Source organism: Chelonoidis abingdonii, chromosome 1 (assembly GCF_003597395.2).
Source record: "Chelonoidis abingdonii isolate Lonesome George chromosome 1, CheloAbing_2.0, whole genome shotgun sequence".
NCBI classification, from domain to species: Eukaryota; Metazoa; Chordata; order Testudines; family Testudinidae; genus Chelonoidis; species Chelonoidis abingdonii.
In genome coordinates, this window is record NC_133769.1 from 270,179,314 (window position 1) to 270,201,887 (window position 22,574).

A 22,574-nucleotide genomic window follows, 5' to 3' on the forward strand; every position below is an offset into this window, starting at 1 on the left:
AGGTATGTTAATATTAATGGTGACAGGGTTGCTGTGTTCCCAGTCAACCAAAAAAATATAGCTAAAAAGAGTTCCTTCTTGAATACCCTCTGGTTTATCAAACAGAACTTTTTTCACCTTCCTAGTTTTCCCTAATGTCTATCATAGTCTACATTATTTGCCTTCACAGATAACCTCTTGTCAAATCATCAATTACTCTTCACCACACTAGGCATTACCTTCTCAACCACCTCCCTGTGCATGTCAATATTAATTCTTGTTCACAGCAACATGCAAACCACTCTGTGACAGAAAATTAGCATAATCTTCGCTAGAGCAAAATTTTCTGCAACCCTGATCCAAAAGGCCTTCATAGCCAATGGAAAGACTCCATGTTTTATGTATTACAGCAAAGTCCTATAAAGGGTTTTTTAGGAATGGAATGAAATAGAATGGAATGGAATGTTTTTTGTGTTTTGAAAGCAGAAGGTGGTGGTTTTTATTGGGGAAAAATATTATAGAATCACCTTCTGAGGTAAACATAACTACATCTTGAGAGAGACAGTCTTAGAAGTTTTATGTAACAAAACTTGTGGGTTCTTTTTTAATTTTCATTTTCAATTGCTGTACAAAATCTTTATATATTTTACCCCCAAAAGTACACACCATCTATGTAAATATCTTAAAAAAAGAAAATTTGTATGTATTAGCCTGTGGCATGGAAAACAAGAATGTCATTACAGTAAAACTTTGCTAGATTTAATTTGTCTCCTAATGAAAACAAATGAAATGGCAAAATAGCACCAATAAAGATTAATGTGCTACTTAAAGGTCAGTTAGAGCTCTCTAGGCAGAGAAAAAAGAAAGGTAGGTAAGACAATTAAATATAAAACATGACTCAGAATGCAGACCAGTAGTTCAATCCTGGTCCCATTGAAGTCAATATCAACATTCACATTGACTTCACTGAGGCTAGGATTTCACCCCAGGAGTAGATCTGTTGAGTAAAAGTATCATTTTTACTCAGCCACACTTCAAGGGAGAATTCTATGTTAAAAAAAATCAACAGTTCCAGGCCAAACTCAATCTACCACTCTCTGGGCAGCCAATATAAAGTACACAGGTTGTTCCTAATATGATCACAGCATCTTAAATCAGTGAGCAAATGTGGTGCTGAATTCTGAACAGGTTGCAAGGTATAGAGAAGCCCTCCTAAGCAGCAGTAATAAAGCATCAGTCATGGGGGCATGTGTTCCTGTTACAAAATAAATAATTGGGCAGAGTAGCCTATGTAAATTATACCACAGAAAAAACATATTAGACCCTCATGCAAACACATGATTTACCATAGAAATGATAGTCACTCCAGGGTTCTTAACCTAGCTCACTAAAGGAAGAGAGAACTTCTTCATAACATCAGCTTATGTCCAGAAGCAAGACTTCTATTTACCCCACGCTGGGGTCAAGGCAGCTGTGATACATTCAGCTGGTAGTGTCATCTCCATGACAGAGATGTGCAGAATGTATAGGGTCCATGGGGCATGAGAGACATGTATTTGTTTAGATTGTATGCTGTTTGGGGCAGGGACTCTCTTCTTCTTGTGTGTTTGTACCGCACCTAGCACAATGGGGTGCTGGTCCATTACTCGGATTCTATATGGTAGCAATAATAATAATTATTATTATAATGATGAGACAGCTGTGTATCACCAGCCTACTGGAGATATTCTCCCCATATTGAGAAACTATGTCACTGGAAGGCCTCTCATTGAATGCACTATTAACAATCATGCATGTTAGCTAATGAAACATTTAATGATTTATATTTTATAGTACCTCATGCAGCTCTTTGCATTGAGATTCAGGGTTAACTTCCTCTTAGGTCATTGTATGGGCAAACTATCTGTGGGGATACAGGTACATGCTCTCTGCATGAATATATAAGCCCGTGTTCACTGTTACAAATACATTCTCTTAAGAGCCACATGTTTGTTTGTTTTTATTAATCCACTGGAATTGTAAAAGATTGTGGATCAAGGCTATTAATATAGAAAGGGAAAAATAACAAGGGACGCAATAAGCTAAAAATATTATAATTTTCTTATCAAATGCATGGCTCCGAGCAATAGGAGGAAACTTTAATAAAAATGCTACATTATCCTAGATTAATTTCAAACTAGGAATAAGATATACATTTTAACAGGGAGCATCAATTAACCATTGGAAAAATTTAACTAGGGATGTAGTGGATTCTTCATCATTTGTTATCTTTAAATCAAGACTCCTTGTCTTTTTAAAAAGATATGTTATGGCTCAAACAGAAGATATGGGCTTGATGCAGAAATTGTTGGGTGAGGTACTTTGGCCTGTGTTATGCAGATCAGATTAGATACATGATCATAAAGGTCCTCTCTGGCCTTAAAGTCTGTGAATCTATTAAAATTGATGGATAATATAATTAGACAAACTAATATGATTGTAATTGTATTTTATCTTTTCCTCTCTCTTTGCAGGTGCTTAGGGTAGTTCGACTTATAAAGATTTCTCCTGCTTTGGAGGATTTTGTGTATAAGATATTTGGCCCTGGAAAAAAACTTGGGAGCTTGGTTGTATTCACTGCCAGCCTTTTAATTGTAATGTCAGCAATTAGTTTACAGATGTTCTGCTTTGTGGAAGAACTGGACAGATTTACAACTTTTCCAAGGGTAAGTATAAGAAGGATTGACTACTTCACTAGTTATCTTATTATAGGTCTATCTTTCTGTCTAATCTAGTTTTCATTACCATGAAATCTTATTACCTTATAGAAAATCAAATAACAATGTGGTCTTTGCTGTGTGGTTCTGTTTTCCTGCAGACCCACAATTGTAAAGAGAAATTTGAGTTAGGCTGTTTTGTTTGTTTCTGTCGCTGAGGGAAGTCTAGGGTGTACAGATGTAGACATGATGGCACAGCAAAAAGTATGGGTCTAACAACGGTCAAGGATACAGGGGAGCAAGTGTGCATGTGTGGAATGGTGTATACAGTGTGGAATGTTCCACTTGGACATGATATATAACTAGGCTTTTAATTGTTTATAATAGCAACAGATATCAATTTTGATTTTTAACCATTTTTAAAATATTAATCTATTTAAAATTTTCACAGTTGTGGGAAATTATGGGGGAGGGACGTGCAATAATTACTTAATAACGGTAGACGTTGAAGCTCAAACAGTTAAAGCTTTATAACCATTAAAAAACACAAATTGTCAGTGTCAAAATATACGCTGTATATATCTTTAATTCAAATGCTAGTAAGTTCTTCAGCAGCATTTTTCTTACTTTTCCTATAAATAGCTAATACTTTCAAGCCTATATGTACCTTTGGTATTATGAAAAAGGGTTGTTCTTGATATGCACAAGAATGTGTATTTAGACAAAGTTGTAATACCTGTCTGCATTGCCAAAGTATGCATCCACCTTTTGGGCATAAATAAATGGATATTGTGGGCATGACATGTAATCAGAACGAGACTGAAATTCAGTGAAAATTGGAGCTAATATAGTTAGTGAAACACACTGTTTTGAATGAAAATACTGCCATTTCTTTAATAATCTATTAGACTGGGTGTACATGGATAGGTTCCAGTGACACTTTATTGCTTTCAGTCATCCTATACTGGTTTCACAGTATATCTGTTCTAGTGAAAGTGCATTGGTTGGAACAATTAAATAGGAATGGATAAGGCAGCCTCAAGAGTCATGCATTTAACAAACAAAATAGTTAAGCAACAATTTCGAATGATCTCCTTTATTACATGTCTGGGATGATAGCCATCAAAAGTGAGACAAAAAATAGATATCCTCAGGGAAGAAATGTTATGCTACAATTCCAATTCTAGCAAGCCTGGCTAGAAAAAGAGTTAGTAGGATCATGGCAAATATAATTATGCTTCTTTTTCAAACATTAGAGAAGGGAGAGAAAACAGAATGCTGTGAGGCAAGTTTACAAAACAAAAAAAAAAATCAGGCTTCTGTCTAATTGCAGGGATAATGCCACTAGTTGTACTGTACTGTCAGCTCCAATGTATAGTTTTAGGAAAATCTTTGATAATAAATTGAAAGTCTGAAACTCCTGTGTACTTGATTTCTAGCATGTGTTTAAGTTTTGAAATATGAAAATGTCAGTGAAAATCCCTAAGAGAATTATAGTTACATAATCAAGGTAAGATATCCTCACGGCAGCTTGCAGATTTTAACTGATGTAATGATCTGTGAAAGATCAAGTTTAACAAATATTGTCAAGCTCTGTCATGCTATTAGTAAACTTTTACATTAATGTGGGCATTTTTACCCACATTTATTTTATTAACAGGTTCACTTTTAGCAAAGTTGTGTAGGTACTGAAATATACTGTCCAAAGGAAAAGAGGATATTCCCATTAATAGATGACTGAGATGCTAAAAAACAGACAAATATGAATTTGATATTTTTCTGCTTGAATTATCAATTGAATATAAGATGGATTACAATAGCAGTGTGTCAGTGGAAATTAAATTAAAATGTTTTAAAATACATCTCATATGATAATTTGACTTAATAGTCTTCAGTTATTCTTTTTCTGAATATTATTCTTATACTGTATACAAATTCACTAAAGCATAAGAGTTTGGGAAATATAATTGGTAATGTGTGTTTTCCTTTTGTAGTTCTACTGCTTTGGGACCTCTGATGTAACAAATGAAAATTGACTGTTAAGAAAATTGAATTTGGGGTGAAATTTGACCTGTCAATGTCTCTTTAAAGTGTCCCCCTATGACAAAGGTTGGGGGACTACCATTAACATAGTGATCTCATTGACTTCAGTAAGATTCTTCAACTGAATGACTACAGATTCAGGCCTGCTGCAAACATACATACAAGTGCACATGAAATTATAAATTATTCTGTTTAAAGGTTTTAGAATGTATTATTTTGAAATCATGCTTGCAAAAATAGCTTTACTAGCAGGGAGGGCAAGCGTGACGTCGGGTTCATATATGCAGAATGTGTTATTGTAGATTTATAGGGACTTGCTCTGATGCAAGAATGAATCTGAAATGGCAGGCACAATTGACATGGTGGGTTTTTGCAGTTCTTGAAATGTTGAGGACTGGTACACTTACAAAAAGGATGACAATGTAGGGTAAATTTTGAGCCTGAACACTAAAGTCCCTCTGACAATGAAACAGGAGGCTAAAAATAAAATCTGCCCTTAACCATAAATATCCTACGAGACACAGTATGGGTTTTGGAAACAGTAGGCCTCCTTCTTTCACTAATGCCTATAAATTGCATGTTTCACATGGTTGTCTGAACAGTCAATAAGCACAAGCTCAATGTTGCTCTGGTTACAAATTTCAGTGTTCTTTTGACCAGTGCAGCTTCTCAGGTGGCCCGACTTTATCTTTATGTATATATTAAGTGCACAAAATACAGATGTTTACTATACTGCTCTTAACAGATCCATCTTCTCTGTATTTTTAGGAACTCTCTCCCCAAATGAATAAAACAGGGCCACCCAGAAGATTCAGGGGGCGTGGGGCAAAGCAATTTCAGGGGCCCCTTCCACTTAAAATAGTTGCAATACTATAGAATACTATATTCTCGTGGGGGCCCCTGTGGGCCCTGGGGCAAATTGCCCCACTTGCCACCCCTTCACCCCCAACCCCCGGGGCAGTCCTGGAATAAAATAGCAAAGTGTTCTACAGTGTCTTGTATGGCATTATTGGGCCATATTTTGCCTTGGTTTACACGCTATACAGTGCTCAAAATATTCCATTTGAGTAATATTTTTTAAGTCTAAATTAAGTAAAAGGCCAGACACTACACTGAAAATCACATCACTGCTGGGAAATGTTGTTACTGTATCCAAATAGATACTCTGTCACAATTTCCTTGATTTCCTTTAACAGAACAACAAACTAAGACAGGAATAAGGAAAAAACACTGTTTCTATCTTCTCAGCCTGTATTGAGCCCTGAGGAGCAAAAAAAGGGCAGCTGAACTGTAGGTACAGAGAGCGAGAGATGCTGAAATGTATAAATAAGTTAGGTACTGAACTTCCATTTGTGCCTTTGAACATCTCTGCTAAGACTGCGTAGAAACTTCAAGGTGCACTACACAGAAAATAGAAGGGATCATTACAGTTTCATAGTTATCTACACCTCTGAAAGAAGATTGCATTTCTCTCAATCTTGGGGACGAACATTAGCAGTATGAATAAAAAGAGGATCACAATTTAAAAATGGTTCCAAAATAACATAGAAACCCATGGTCAAATCCTGGCCCCATTGAAGTCAATGGCAAAACGTCCATTGACTTTAATATCATCAGGATTTCACTCCTGGAGCTGAGGCTGAAAGAGGCTTGGCTAGAAACACATTAGTTCCACACAATCATAAAAAAATTAATTTTGTTAGTTCTTACTTGATGAATTGTTTACTCTTTAGAGCCATTACTATGTAAAACTTATTGAGGTGTTTTTACAGGCTGACCTTTCTTACCATGGTATATTACTGTATTCTTCTTGGGTATGTAGCAGGGAGGAAGAGGAGAGAGGCTGGGGAGAGAGAGCAAGCATTTACACAACCTTGGTCCTAAATCCTCCTCATTTTAGATTTTAGTGGGACTGATCATGTAAAGTCAATGGGATTTGGCCCGTGATACTTTGCATATAAGCATACTTATTGAACAAATGCTCTGTAAGTGAACCCTAGATTTTGTAAAACTACACATTTCCCCCCCTTCATCTATAGTCATTTGTGGGGCATTATCTATTTAATGGATAGACAAAAAATCAGAATTGTCACTTTGACTCACACATTTCATAGATCTGCCCTATTTGCGGATCTTCCACTTCATACAAATGCAGTTTGACGACCATCATCAAAACAGCTAATTAAGTAATGGGGCATAAAGACTCATAGAAACTGACAGTCTTTTCCATAACATGAATTAATTCAGAAGTCCTCCATTTGCATAAATCTCTAAGTCTCATTTTCACAGCTGTTAGTTCTGTCAGCTAGATAGTTGCATTCCATTTTAACACAAATGGTTGGAAATGTACCTTTCAACTAAAAATGTCTTTTTCTGACAGAAAGATTGCTTGGTACTAAACACAAAATCATTATTCACTGCCATATTATTTTCTTTAAACTAATGTTTTTCCAATATAGGGAACTTTAATAATATGAGGAAAGATTTAAATTTATTTAAAGGTTACCATTAGAACTAACCACATTATGTATTACAATTTTAAATGGAAGGCTAAGTTTTCATCACATTGAAAGGGTACTTTTCAACTTACAAAATTAATTTATGCAGATTTTACAGGGAAAAGGGGTGTGCAGTCGTATATGAAAGATATCTATACACTTTGAAGCAAATACTTGAAATGGAAGTTTCCCATTAAAAAAGATAAATAATATTATGGAATTCAGATCTAATTAATAGAGAAAGGTTAACCTAGTTCAACAATCATTAGTGACACACACACACACAGGTTGTGAGCCAGAAGTAAATTAGAGTAACTTTAATGTAGTATCCCTCACATTTTGCTTCAGTGGGGTGGGCATATCAGATTAGTAGGCTATAGCCACCTCTGGGTCCCAAGCCAGCTTTAGGGAAAATGGCACCCTGGGCAAACTTGTATTTTGGTGCCCGTTCCTTGGATTTAAGTACAGATACACAGTACAATCACACACCCTGAGTTTACTGAGGAAGCTTTTAAGTTACAGTAAGGACTGTGTGCACCTCAGCAGAGACTGCTATAAATGGCACAGGCAGCCTGTACGCTCAGCGCTGGCTCACTGTATCCCCTGAGCTTCTGGCACCAGCAGTGAGAATGCTGGGCTGGCAACCTTATGAAGCGCTAGGGGGGATGGCAGTGCTGCAAGGCACAAACAGAAGCACAGCACAGCACACACCCAGCACTGTATGTGTTTTCCTGACTGCCAGAGACCTGCGTAGGGAGCCCCACTGATTCCGCTCCTCAACACCTCCCAATTTTGGATGCCACTATGTACCCCCAGGAGCGCTCGCCACTAACCTGGACACACCCTGTCCTCCCCTGCTCCAAGGTCACTGGGGCTGCTGAACTGCTACACTGGCAGGCAGGCAGCACCAGGTAGCCCAGTGTAAGTGCAGGCAGTGAGACACCAGGCAGAAGCAGCTTTTCTCCTGGTGCTCTCCTCGCACCCTTCCCAGCATGAACCAGCGCATGGTACAGCCCTGGGGGCAAAACCAGTCCTGGCCCCACCCGTCCTGCAGTGCACTGCCTCGGGCCCACTGGGGCTCCCACAGCTTACCCCCGGAGCAGACCTTCCTCACCTACAAATTGCAACAACACTCCGCATAACTTCAGCCCCTCCCCAAGCTGAGAGCCAGCCCAACCCACCTGCCCCCTCTGCCAATCTGGGACACTGCTCAGGCCAACAAACCATCCACAAGTTGAAAGTGGAGCCTGGCCAGTGGGCGCAAGCCTCTGACCCTGCCCAGGCACTGGCACCCTTTTAACCATGGTGCCCCCTGACCATGGCAGTACCCTGGACACTTGCCCACATCACCTACCTGTAAGTCCGGCCATGATGGGTCCTGAAAAGATCAGGGGGCAGTGATAGAGGTACTTGCCCCTCCGAATTCCAGATAGCAGTGGGCATGGGGAAGGTGACACTGGGCAGAGATTTGGCCATTGTCTTCCTTCCCCCTCTTATACCACTGGTTAGCTCAGAGGAGGCTGAACAGCTTGACTGGTTCACCCACCTGCTTTCTGGACAATAAAAGGCCCCTCTTGGGTGGAGGTTGCCAGCTTGATACTGCAGCAGGTAACTGGGCCTATGCATTTGTCCTAAGTGTGAGCTCAGCTGTAAAAAGTAAGTGGAAGCTCATAAAGTGTCAGAATAACCTATAATAATAAATGTTGATAGGAAAAGGTGCAAAAGGGAGACAAACTGAATTAGTACAAACAAAAACACCTCCTGATATAATTCAAGGACTATATTAAGGTCATGCCTGATAAACAAGAACAGTGTGGGATTAGAAATCAAAATTAGCATGTTGGAAATTAGGCCTAATTGGTGGACAAAATAATGAGGGAGAGGGTTGTTCCATCCATCATTCCCTTCTGAGATTCCCCCCCCCCCCCAAAAGATAGACAAATGGACGGAGGCTATGGCAACGCTAGCTGACAAAGACAAGAGAAAGGGAAGGATCAAATTCCACCAGCATGGCTTCCACACCCACCATCTCCTCACATGCTGGACCTACATCCTAATCCTGAGAGATGTCTTCCCAGACCAGACCAGAGAGAGGGAACCAATGTCATCACCACCTCCACTGGCTCCAGCTAAATCCCAACCACTATCTGGGATGTGAGACTTTGTCTTCCTCCCCCTACCGCAACATGTCCTTTTTTCCTTCCCAACCTTATTTTTTACCTCTTTTCTCTCTTTTTTCCTTCTGTCTAATAAAGGTCTGGCTTAGCTGGTCAAGACTGCATACTCTCTATCCCTACAGTAAGCCTGTGACCAGGGAGGCAGCTAAATGCAATGCCCTAAACAGCCCAGTGCTGGTACAAGTTTGCCAGGTCTCAGACTGGCTGATAAAACCATGTCCTGTGCCTATGTTTTTTCAACAGCGAGCTTGAGAGTGAGAGTTAAAGCCAGAGATCTTTACTATTCTTTTCTGTCCTCTCTAGTGTATGCTTGTCTTGTTTTGTCTTTTAGGAAATAAAATCGGACTTTAACAACAGCAACAATGACAGCAGCAGCCCATTTCAACTAACTTCTTCTTTTCCCTAAAAGGACAGTTATTGGCATCATAAAAGACTGTCAGGCAAATGGGTTTTTCCCTCTAAAATCTTTCTCCAGCTGAAGGAAAGGGAACAAGGGATATTATTAAAATTAAAGCCCTATTTAATACTTTGCCTGTTTTTCCTTCTATTCTGTGCCTTTAATAAAAGGTTAAAAGGACTTTTAATGTTATGTTTGCCATGTTACTAAGCAGACTGAGTTCTCTGCATGAAACCCTGAACCTTGTTTAAACTGTTTAATGTTGGTCAATGACTGGGTTATGTTAACACCTTTGATTCTTTGGGCCCATATAGTTCATCTAAATTAATACAACACGCACTACTGTTTGCACCTTCATTCCAGTGGCTAAGATTGTGACAGATGGGCTGGATCCTTTAACTGGTTTAGAGATGCTTGGTTGTGAATAGCTTTCCTCCCTTTTTCCTGGTTTCTGGATGTAAGTTAGCCATCCTCCCACAATGGATCCATATGTTGCCTAACAGAGTTAGGGAATTAAACAAGACCCGTTGGTTATGTTTATTGATAAAGTTGCAACCTGCCACTTAACCACATCCACTGTTGGTGGGGGTCTTTCTCATCTGAATGCTCTGATCTATGCCAGGTGCTCCCCTGCTTTGCTTCTCATAGGAAGTTGGGACTTTCAGTTTGCTTGCTTGGTGTGTGATTCAGCTCTGAAAAATGAGCGTGCAAAACTGGCACCATCTTACTTAACAGATAGGTTTAAGGGTTTTATTCAGAGTCATGTGCTTACTCTAGTGACACAAATATGTGTTTACTACTTCTTAGTCCAGTTAGCACTGCAGAACTATAACAGTAATGAGAAATTTAGCTGGATTTCAGTCAGCTGAATCTGCACAAGCTCCCTGAGGGTAGTAGGAATGTAGAGGTGTCTGAGGATATAATATGAAGACATTTGAGCTACGAAACTTTTATTACTAGTCATGAAGTACAGAGAAAAAAAAATCTCAGCCTGACTCTCAGAACCCATGTTGAGTTGGCAGAGCTGTCAGTTCAAGAAATTATTTTACTTAAAAAACTTAGCAGTTTTGATATGGAAGTCACTGAGTGTCAAACATGGAATACTACAACACCACAATTGCATTTTTGCCATTAGCTTTGAGCATAGCACTGTGTGTTAACTTGCTACTCCTTCAAGGACATAAAAATTCCACAATATTTCAACTTGCATTTATGAAACCCCATTCTTCAGGAATATGGGTGGATTACATTAGTGTAAAGGGCTTTTCTGGTGGTTTTTCTCAAGGAATGCAACAAGAAATGCTTGCGAGTACTATGGACTGTGCTGTCTAGGTACAAAGAATATAAATATATCTACATCACAACAAGCTGTTGAATCGAGCAACAGTAATGGCAAGCTACATCATTAGCTTCTCACTTCAGTTTCTCACATACTTTGTTTTTGTGTCCTATACTGCAGTAAAATCTCACCTCAGACCATTGTTGCTTATCTGGAAAGAAATTCAGTCTTGATATTAGACAAAAGTGAAAAAGGAAAAGAAACAAGATTTATAGACAGTTGGACCACAGCCAAAGATTCAAACTCACAAGATCTGCAGATTTTTTTAGATACATTAACTAAACTTCGTTTTCAGGAACACAGTATTTGACCAGTCTTTGCTTCTGTCTGTTGTGCTCCTATGGTATTGATTGAAAAACATACAGTGCTTGCTGCAGTCATAACCAAAACATTTTCTCTTGAATGGTATCCATGGTAACTCGTCTTTTCCTATGCTGAACAAAATAATAGGACCCCAGAAAGACCTACCAGCTAAAGAATTTTCTCACATATTAGGCCAGATTCTGACCTATGCTTTGGTCTGTTTGTGCCGCACCACCGGCATAAAGCTGCCCTGCACCTGGCTTAATTAGCCATGAGAAGATTAACCCAGTGGAGGGGAGCTGCTAGTGGCATAGAGCTGACCAGGGAAAAGAGGGCATGGCTAAGTGTCTCCATTCTTCCTGGTGATCCAGGTCCAATATAGATTAGAAGGGACCCTAGAAACCCATTTGCCATGAAAAACACAGAATTCACATTTTTACAGAGAATCTTTAGTTTTTACATTTTATGAAAAAATAAAAACATATACAGTAGAATGAATCCCGTTTATTCAAGCCTCCATTATCCTGCTCTCCATATTAACAAACAGAGGCTGACAGCGGGAGGCCTGGGTCTATGATCAAGCACTGAATTTAGGTTGTGAGGTAACATCTAGGACCCAGGTTGTCTTGATCTTTCTGAGGTTATTGCCTGACTCTGACCTGAAAATCATAACACACATCTCCAGCACTGAGTATAGACTAATGCAGTGAACTCTACTGTACATTATTGTGCTGATTAAACAGATCCTTGGCCTCCATGTGATGAAGAGAATGGCATCAAGTGGGATCTGCCTAACCTACTGCATTGCTCTATTTAGTGATTGTCTTTTGGTTCATGGATCCAGCTTAAGTTTTGAGTTTTAACATACAAATCTGTAAATAAATTGAGTCCCTCATATACTACCAAGCTTCTAACGACAGTTGGCCAAAACATTTCAAACATTTTCAGTGAGAAATGTGTTCCATTTTCTGACCAGCTGAACTGCTTACGTGGTATGTACCATTTCACCCTTAGTTAATGAGGTGTGTGACCTCTGGGGCTGAGTGCCTCTGAACTTTAGAAGTGCCACTGAAAAATCTGTACCCAGAATGCTAAGTAAAAAGTCAATAGGGCTTTGCATAATTTTGAAGATCAGCTTGCATGTAACAGCTTGAAGGACAGGGGCCATAGTTTTTATTGTGTTTTCAAAATGCCTGGAGTGGTTTGCCAGGCAGGAGCCATAAATTAACTTCTATCCCTTTATGAACTGATTTAATCATACAGCTTTATTACATCCATGAAGATCCAGTGTTTTGCTTCATATTGTGATGGGGCTAGGCCAGATGGCTATAGAAAAGTAATGAGAGATAGATATATTAGCCCCAGGTTAAACAAGTCCCTAGTACCAGGATAAGGAAGTGGCAGTTACTCCAGGTCAATTAAGACACCTGGGGCCAATTAATATCTTCCCAGAAGGCAGCAGAGATTGCTAGGTTGATTGGGACACCTGAAGCCAATCAGGGGCTGGCTGAAAATGCTAAAAAGCCTCCCAGTTAGTCAGGTGGGTGTGCATGTCAGGAGCTGTGAGAAGTGGTGCTGTTGGAGAGACTGAGGCCTGGTCTACACTACGCGTTTAAATCGATTTAAAGAGCGTTAAATCGATTTAACACTGTACCCGTCCACACTACAACGCCCTTTATATCGATATAAAGGGCTCTTTAAATCGATTTCTGTATCTAGAATTGCTGCTGAAGAGCGGTGATGCTGCACGCAAAGTGAAGAGCCCAGTTGATCCGCTCCCTCTCCCCCTCCCCGGTGTAGTACGGTGCAATAACTGATAATCCATCCGTCAACATCAGCCCGTAGTGCTCCTGGCTGCCTCAGGTGAGGGGCGGCCCGGTGCGCCTGGGTAAAAATGGGGAAAGACTCCCAGTTACTCCCAGTAGATGTAACAGAACGCTGAACCGCTTCAATCATAGCAAACTGAGGCATGAGCTTCATTCAGCCCCTCCCCTTTCCTGTGTAAAGAAAAATTCCGTACTGCCTGGACGGTCATAGCCCCGGGAGGCTGCCTCCCCATATTTTGATCTCACTAACAAGTGCCTGTTTCTTATTCCTGCCATTCTCTTATAACTTCGATGACACAAATGGGGGGGGGCACTGCGCGGTAGCACAGGCAAGGTTGGGAGAAGGGAAGTAACGGGTGGTGGGTGTTGCAGAGGCACCCCCTATGAATACCTGACGACGGCAGACTGTGCTCTGTACACTGGTCCCTAATACCTTGCCCTTACTAGGAAGGAACGACTCTATTATTTTAAGAAAACCATAAGGGAGGATTGGACCTCAGTCCCAAGTAAGTCAATCCAATTTTGCTTTGCTTTGCGCCTCCGGCTATTTCAGCCAGGGGCACTCCATGATAGCAGTGGACTATACAGAGAGGAAGGATAACCCGTCATTCTATTGCAGTTTTCTCCGGCAGTAAGACGGTAAAGAACGACCGGTAAACGCATCTCTGCTTCATTGCAAAAGCAATGAATGCTGGTATAGCGCTGGAGTATCGCCTCTCTTCCGCGGATCCAGTAAACTACATCGGATCCGGAAACAAAAAAGAGCTGAATGGGCTCCTGTCGTTGCCGTGCTAGGCATCTGCCAGGCAATCCAGGGAAAAACGGCGCGCAAAGATTGCAGCTGACACTTTTCCGCGAGGAAGGAATGATGAAGACATTTACCCAGAACCCACCCGCGACAATAGATTTTCTCCGGCAGTAGACGGTACAGAACGACCGGTAACCATCTCTGCTATCATTGCAAAAGCAAGTGAATGCTGCTGTGTAGCGCTGGAGTATCGCCCTCTCTCTCCGCGGCATCCAGTACACATACGGTGCCGGAAAAAAAAAAAAGCTGAACGGGCTCCATGGTTGCCGTGCTATGGCGTCTGCCAGAATAATGATTCAACCCAGAATTCCAAGGGGCGGGGGAGACTGCGGGAACTATGGGATAGCTATGGAAGAGCTACCCACAATGCAACGCTTCAGAAATCGACGTTAGCCTCGGACCATGGAGGCACAATGCCGAATTACTGTGCCTAGTGTGGCCGCGTGAAATCGAATTTATAATATCAGTTTTATAAAACCAATTTTAGCTAATATTATCCCGTAGTGTAGACGTGGTCTGAGCTGTATACACCATACGAGGTACAAGGAAGGAGGCCCTGAGGTAAGGGTGAAGTGGAGCTTGAAGAAGTGGGGGCTGCTGTGGGGAAGTAGCCCAGGGAATTGTACGTGTCCTGTTTGTAAAAGGTCAGCTACCATAGCTGATACTATTAGGGTTCCTGGGCTGGAACCTAGAGTAGAGGGCGGGCCCAGGCTCCCTCCCACTTTGCCCCCTGCTTAATCACTGGGAGACAACAGAGACTGTGCGAGGGAGAGTTGCTTCCCTTCACTGGCTTATGATGAAAATGGCTCAGTAGACTGTGACCCTTGTCCCTAAAGAGAGAAGGGGTAAAGGGAGGGTCACAGTGAACCTCCAAGGCTAGCGAAATCCATCAGGAAACACAGGACCCACGGAGACAAGGACAGAGCTTTGTCACAATATTTAGAAGGCGAAAACAGTACTTAAAATAAACTGACCTACTTATAAACTGACAGGGCAATATCTTGACTGATCCTCAAACCCACCGTAGTCTTTATATTTCATCAACCACGGAGGATATCAAGCTTCATATTGACTAAGAAAGTTGAGACTGTTTACAGCTGTAAACTGTTATGTTTCAGTCAAATATTGGACTATTTGTTTCTGCCTTTGCACTGAAAATTGCATGTAATCCTCATTCACAGAATTGAAATCCACTCCTTTGTTGATCAAGATAACAACAATAACTGGATTTTCTGCTTTGTCAAATCTACTCCATACAACTTTGATGATTGTCCATAGAGTTATTTTTATGCAGTGCATGCAGCTATAATATATGTTTGATTCTTTTTTCTCATAGGCATTCATGTCAATGTTCCAGATCCTTACACAGGAAGGATGGGTGGATGTCATGGATCAGACTCTTAATGCTGTAGGACATATGTGGGCACCTGTAGTTGCTATTTACTTTATACTTTATCATCTTTTTGCTACACTGGTAAGTTTTGACCTGCAAATTTTCAGTGCTTTCCTTTGCTGCAAATTGCTAAATATTTCTTGTCTTGTGTATTTTAGTCAGCTAGCTAAATCTTATTGCCATGCTCATTCTTCCCTTTTTATGAAGGGACATGGGATTAATTCTTTGATGTATCAAGAAATATAGTCTTAATCTTTGTGGTACATGGTGGCCAATCTTTGTTCTGGTGTGAGGTTTTCTGCATAAGACGTAAGTCCCACTGTAACCTGATAATGTAAGTACCATGAGCCCTCATAGTTCAAATGATCACAGAGTGAAACAAGGGCTAGTATTTATCATGCAGTGGTGCTCTCTTTAGTTTCATTGCATTCCCTTCACAGCTGTAATTAAACTGAAGAAAAGAAGTTTAAAGCCTCATGATACAAATTGTTAATTAGAAATCAGTACAATGCTTTTTCTATTATATGATGCAGAAATTAACCCATGGGAAATATGTGATGCAGCATATTAACTAATAAAACAATCAAAATTAACACAGCAACTCCTGGATCTGTGTGGAAGTTTGGATTATATCTAAAGACATCTTTTCTGGGTATGCTAAAAATGGCCAAGGTTATGTCTTTCTAGGTAGAGAGCAGAAGGGAAAGCAGTTCTGCAAAAACACTAGATAAATTAGGGCCCTGGTAGTGTTTTACGGATGCTGACCACAGAGAACACCACAATCCAATCCATGGTTCCCTTAGTTTCTATCAGTCCCTAAGACTAAATAACAGATGCATTTACCACTAATTTCTCATGATGCTCATCATATATTTTGTATTAAAAATAAGAATATTCTTATTCCTACTTTCCCTGTCCTCCATTCCTTTCTCTGACTTTCAGAACCTCCCTGCCTTGTACAGTATAGCTTTTCTTACCTGACTTACTCTGTTTACCTATGTACATACACCCTCTTTTCTGTTTGCTTCACTGATTATAGAATTTCACCTGGACCATACCAAGCAGCTGAGTTCTTTCATATAGGCCAAAATGCTGACGCAATAATAGGTGCCAGATTCTCTTACTGCTACTTAACCGGCTCCTTACTAAACCAGCTGACCCTGAACAGGATCAGACCAGACTGGGAGTGGATGACTCCTGCTCTGCCATCAGGAATCACAAGTTGTTTGGTGGCTAGAGCAGTTTGTGTATATGAATTCCTCACTTCCCCTCCTCTGTACAAGGGCCATAGAAGTTACTGCAGCCCCATTTCAAGCTCCTGGAAAGGGGAATGGCAAGATGGAAAGAGGAACAGGGAAAATGATACTGGACTTGGAAACACATGTTGTAAAGTTGATTGGGGGGTATGGGGAAATCTCATGTTCCCCTTTCTCTGACAGTGCAAAGGATGTTCTTGGCCCAGTGGGCCACATCCTTTTGTGTCTAACATCTCCATTTCAAGAGAGTCAGTCTCCCAAGTGCTGTGCAATCTCCCTACATCTCATCCTCAGCCCTGTTCTGGGAATACTCCTGTACATACCAATCCGCTGGCTTCTTCCATTGTATGTAGGGTTGTATGGGCACACACATATTACACTCACCCTGTCCCCCCACACAATGGAAGAGTATAAAGGAAACTGCAAGGAGAATTTTGCAGTTGCCTGATCCCTATATGAATGATACCATATAGTGTCTCTGAAATTAATAAAGTGCATCTGAGTAGCAGGGACAACATATGGTTAAAGTTGACATTTCAGCTATCAGGTCTTAGACTATAGAAGGGGAAAGAAATCAAAGTAGAACAAAGTTGTATGGAGACAAAATGAAAATAGAAATAACATTGAAAAATGAAGAGGGAGACTGTAGGAGAAAAATGAATGTTTGATCAGTGAAGAGATGTGGAAAGGGTCAGGTTGCTACCAAACAAACAAGAAGAGGTCTAAGAATAAACAATAAGTGGCTAAAAAATAAAGCAATTAAATGTAGAAGTATGATAACTTTCAGGAGCCAGAGCAAGGAGGAGTGATAATTGTATCCATTTGACAAAGAAGACTGTAGAGAGCTGGAAATAAATGAATGGGTTTCTCAATAAGAGCTGAGGAAAAGTTGAGGCTTGAAGAACAAAAATTTTGGAAGTGAAGACTATAAATCCCGATGGGAACTGAGGAGGCTAAACAAATAAAAGACGGTTACTCATCTTTGTAACTGTTGTTCTTCAAGATGTGTTGCTCATATCCATTCCAGTCAGGTGTGTGCACGCCGCGTGCACGCTCGGAGAAACTTTTACCCTAGCAACACTCGGTGGGTCGGCTGGACGCCCCCTGGAGTGGCGCTGCTATGGCACCGAATATATACCCCAGCCGACCCGGCCACCCTTCAGTTCCTTCTTGCCGGCTACTCCGACAGTGGGGAAGGAGGGTGGGTTTGGAATGGATATGAGCAACGCATCTCGAAGAACAACAGTTACAAAGGTGAGTAACCGTCTTTTCTTCTTCGAGTGATTGCTCATATCCATTCCAGTCAGGTGATTCCCAAGCCTTACCTAGACGGATGGGTCGGAGTGAGATGTGGCAGTATGCAGAACTGTTGCCCCAAAGGCTGCATCATCTCTAGATTGCTGGACCAGCGCATAGTGTGAGGTGAAGGTGTGGACCGATGACCAGGTCGCAGCACGGCATATCTCTTGGATGGGTACATGCGCCAGGAAGGTGGCTGAAGAAGCTTGAGCCCTGGTAGAATGCGCCATGAGGTGGCCGGAGGGGACATGAGCCAGGTCATAGCACGTGCGGATGCATGCTGTCACCCAGGAGGAAATCCTCTTGGAGGAGACTGGTAGACCCTTCATCCGCTCCGTGACCGCCACGAACAGCTGGGGAGACTTCCAGAAGGGCTTCGTCCTTTCAATATAGAAAGCGAGCGCTCTACGCACATCTAAGGAGTGTAGCTGCTGCTCCCTCAAGAAACAGTGGGGCTTGGAAAGAAACAGAGAAGATGTCCTGGCATGGAAAGCCAGACACTACCTTAAGGAGGAACGCCGATGAAGGACCAGTTGCAACCTTGTCGCGATGAAAGACAGTGAGGTGGGTCCACAGTGACGCTCTAGCTCATAGACCCGCCTGGCCGAGTAAATATCGCTACCAGAAAGACTGCTCCACGACAGGGCTACAGAGTGAGCAGTTCTAGGCTCAAAGGCGTGGCATTAATCTGTCAGGACGCACAATGCAGACTCCAGTAGGGCAGGCGAGGACGTGGGGATAGAGCTTCTTAGCCCTTAATGGAACGAGAGAACATGGGTGGAGCAACACGAGTGACCACCCTCTGCTTGATGAGGCGATATGGCGCTAAGTGCCCTCCGAGAGATGCTGCCAGTCCCTGCTGCTTAAGGCAAGTGTCAGGACCGGGGATCAAAGGCCTCCGAAGGGTAACGCCCTGTGTGGCACCAGCAAGAGAAGCGTTCCACTTGGGCAATTAACGTAGAGCGGTGGAAGCTTCCTGCAACTGAGGAGAATATGCCTGGACGAGCGGACAGCGGAACCCCACGTGTTTAGCCCATGCAGGAGCCACCATGAGATGAGGCTTGCAGGTCTGTGCGAAGCCTCCGTGGTCTTGCCGGATATCAGGTCTGAAGGAGAGGAGGAGGAATTGAGTGCCAGTACAGATCTAGCAGTGCGCGTCGTACATGCTGTCGGCCACGCGGCGCAATCAGATTAGAATCGCTTTTCCCTGGGTACTCACAGACCTTGTGCACCAGAGGAAACGGAGGAAGGCATGTACAGGTGGTACTTCCATGGCAGGAACTGCGTCTGGATTGACCCCGAGGAAGGAGCCAAAGAGCAAACCTTGGCACTTCCTTTCGAGCGGAGGAGAAAGATTAGAGGGGAAATCTCCACTCTGAGAGACGAATGGATGATCCTGGCCTTATTGACCATACGTGACAGAGGAAGGACAGCTTAGCCGATCCGCCAGGCGTTCGGACCCGCCGAAGAAGGACCCACGATCCACTGGTGCTATACAGAAGGCCAAAGTCGAAGGCCCTTGACACAGGGAGACAAATGGTCCCACCCCGTTTGAATATGTACAGCCTGCGTTGTGTTGTCGGAAACATATACACAGACGGCTGAAGATGCTGGAACGCCTGCACTGCGAGCGGACTGCCCTCCAACTCCCGACTTATGTGAGCACAGCTCCGATACAAAGCCGGGTACAAAGCGACTATGGCCCACCCAGCGAGGGATACGCATCGTCTCAAGGTCCCGGACGCGGCTGTGGATGGAACGGCACCCGGCGCATACCATAGATCCAGCCACCATCAGGGACAAGCGGAAGGACTGGGACAGACACATAGCCCTGCCCGGATCTTGCTGAAGACCGAATTGACCAACTGAAAGGCAAAGCGACCTGCACCTTGTCACAGTTTTCATTTTAAATTTATGGTACAGCTGCCAAGCCCCTTCACCAGCAACGCTCGAGGCACGACCGAGAGGGCCCAATATCTGATATAATGTAATACACACACTCTGTTAATAATTTGCATCTCCACCTCTGCATTTGTAGTTGCATATCCCTAGGGGACTCGCTCAGAAAACTACATATTTTTGTAGTGAGCGCGCAGCATGAATTTCCTCGGTGTTAGTGAGTCGCCTCAGCCGAGCATAGATTGGGTCCACGATTATGCTGACGTAGCTGCGGAACCTGACGGCTGAGACAGCCCCACACCGCTCATGCTCGCCAATGACAGGAACACTATCTGCTGCCTGCGAGGATGGTGCAACGAGCAAGCACCACCGGAGAACACACTCGGAGGCGGCCTACGGGGAGAGCATGCGCAAGAAGGAACTGAACCGGAATATGCTGGTGGTAGTGAGCAATGGCGAAGCGATCAAGATAAAGTTAGGTGAAAGAGCAATTGGGAAGTACGACAGCGCATGGATGGCGAGGCGGTAGTGACTCAAGGTATCCAATCGCACGATCTGTAGGGGCATAAAACGTCTTCAAGGAAGACCAATGGCAGGAGGCAATTGACATCCATTTGGAGCACCGCAGGTTAAAAGGTCTGAGGCCTCCCTTGCGGAATCAGAAATACGGGAGAAAACCCCTCCCCCTCTCGTCTCTACTGGTACGTTCTCCTCTATGGCTCGCTGCGAGGAGAGACGCACCTGCTGTAAGAGGAACTGGCTCGTGAGAGGGGTCCCGAAGGACTGATGGGTGGGGCGAAGCGGCGGGTAAGCAAATATGAGGTGTACCTGCTTCACTGTGCGTAGAACCCAAAGGTCCGAAGTCAGTTGGGACCACGCCGGGAGGAAGTAGGAGAGACGGTTGGAGAAGGGAGGGAAAGGATCCTGCCTTGAGACTGGTACGCCGTCCCTGGGCGCACCTTCAAAAGTTGGCCTTAGGCCCTGGTGGTGCCTTCGAGGGCCCTTGGTTCTGGCCCCCTTGGGGGCCGGATTGGTGCCTGCGGTCACCCCGCCCGCGCCTCCTACTGAGGTCCTGTCTGTTCTGAGGCGGAAAGTACGGGCGGCGAGGTTGGGGTCTGAAGGGTCTATGTTGGGTCACGGGTGTATGCATGCCCAACGATCGCATGATGACCCTACTGTCCTTCAGGCTCTGCAACCTGGGATCAGTCTTATCTGAGAACAAACCCTTGCCCTCAAAGGGTAAGTCCTGGATAGTGTACTGAAGCTCGGGAGGCAGGTTAGAGACCTGGAGCCAGGAGATACGCCTCATGGTGATGCCGGAGGCCAAAGTTCTGGCTGCCGAGTCAGCCACGTCCAGGGAGGCCTGGAGAGAGGTCCTGGCCACTTTTTTGCCTTTCTCCAGGAACGCGGTAAATTCCTGGCGTGAGTCCGGGGGTAACAGTTCGGTAAATCTACCCACCTCTGCCCAGGTGTTATAGTTATACCGGCTCAGGAGAGCCTGCTGGTTGGCCAGTTGGAGCTGAAGGGCCCCCGCTGAGTAGACCTTATGGCATAGGAGGTCCATCCACCTAGCCTTCTTGGACTTTGGGGTGGGCGCCTGTTGGCCATGGCGCTCCCTTTCATTGACCGACTGGACGACCAATGAGGAAGGGGGAGGATGCACATACAAGTACTCATACCCCCAAGAGGGTACCATGTACTTTCTCTCAACTCCCTTTGCCATCAGTGGAATGGAGGCTGGAGACTGCCAGAGAGTGTCGGCAGTGGCCTGGATAGTTTTAATAAATGGCAGTGCCACCCGGGTGGGGGCATCTGCGGTCAGGATGCTCACTACAGGGTCCTCGACTTCCGGGACTTCCTCCACTGGGAGGTTGATATTGAGAGCCACCCTGCGCAGGAGGTCCTGATGTGCCCTGAGGTCTATCGGTGGAGGCCCCGACAAGGAGGTCCCCGCCACAGCCTCATCCGGGGAGGAGCACGATGATACCCCAGGAATGAGAGGGTCCTGGATAGCCTCTTGCTCCTGGGGTGGTTCCTGCTCCAGCTGTCCTGGGGAGTCTGGAGGATGGGTCGTGTGCTCTTCCGACTCAGCCGCGGGGGGGCGGGAAATGGTGGCCTCTGGTGCCCAATGTTCTGCGGCAGCAAAGCGGGCCTGGACTAGGGGAGCACCCTGGGCTTGATGGTACGCCCAGGGTGTCCAAAAGGATCACTGTTGAGGCCCTATGTCCTGAGGACGTGTCCTGAAAAACCCCCGTGGGCACCTCCGTATCACGGTCCCGGTCGTAATAGCTGTCCACCTGGGAGGATACAGACGTCTGCCTGGATGGCCGTGGGGGAGCAGAAAACCCTGGAGCTGAAGTCCGAACGGATCTCACACCCCGGGACCGTGGGGACTGGTGTCGGTACGCAGAGCGGTACCGAGAGCGAGACCGGGACCTGTGACCGGGCCGGTGCCGGGAGGTCGACCGGGATCTCGAGTTTCTGCAGTGTGATCTGCTCCGGGAGGAACGGTGCCTGGGTCGGTGCCAGGAGCTGGAGCGGTACCGCGAGTAGCGGGATGAGGAGCAAGAGATCGATCAGTGCCGTAAGTCTGATCGGTGCCGCGAGCCTGATCGGTGCCGCGAGCTCGACTGGTGCCGTGGAGAGGAGCGGTGCCGGGAC

At 44.0% G+C, this 22,574-nt stretch overlaps 1 protein-coding gene across 3 annotated transcripts in view; it reads left to right on the forward strand.

Annotated features, from left to right (window-relative positions):
• Nucleotides 1-22,574, forward strand: part of NALCN (sodium leak channel, non-selective) — a 387,480-nt gene that overhangs the window by 226,613 nt on the left and 138,293 nt on the right. For all 3 annotated transcript variants that reach the window (XM_032771366.2, XM_032771357.2, XM_032771375.2), the window contains 2 exons: nt 2,493-2,684; nt 15,403-15,540. In XM_032771366.2, the coding sequence (XP_032627257.1) occupies nt 2,493-2,684; nt 15,403-15,540 (330 nt within the window). The remainder of the gene's footprint in view (nt 1-2,492; nt 2,685-15,402; nt 15,541-22,574) is intronic.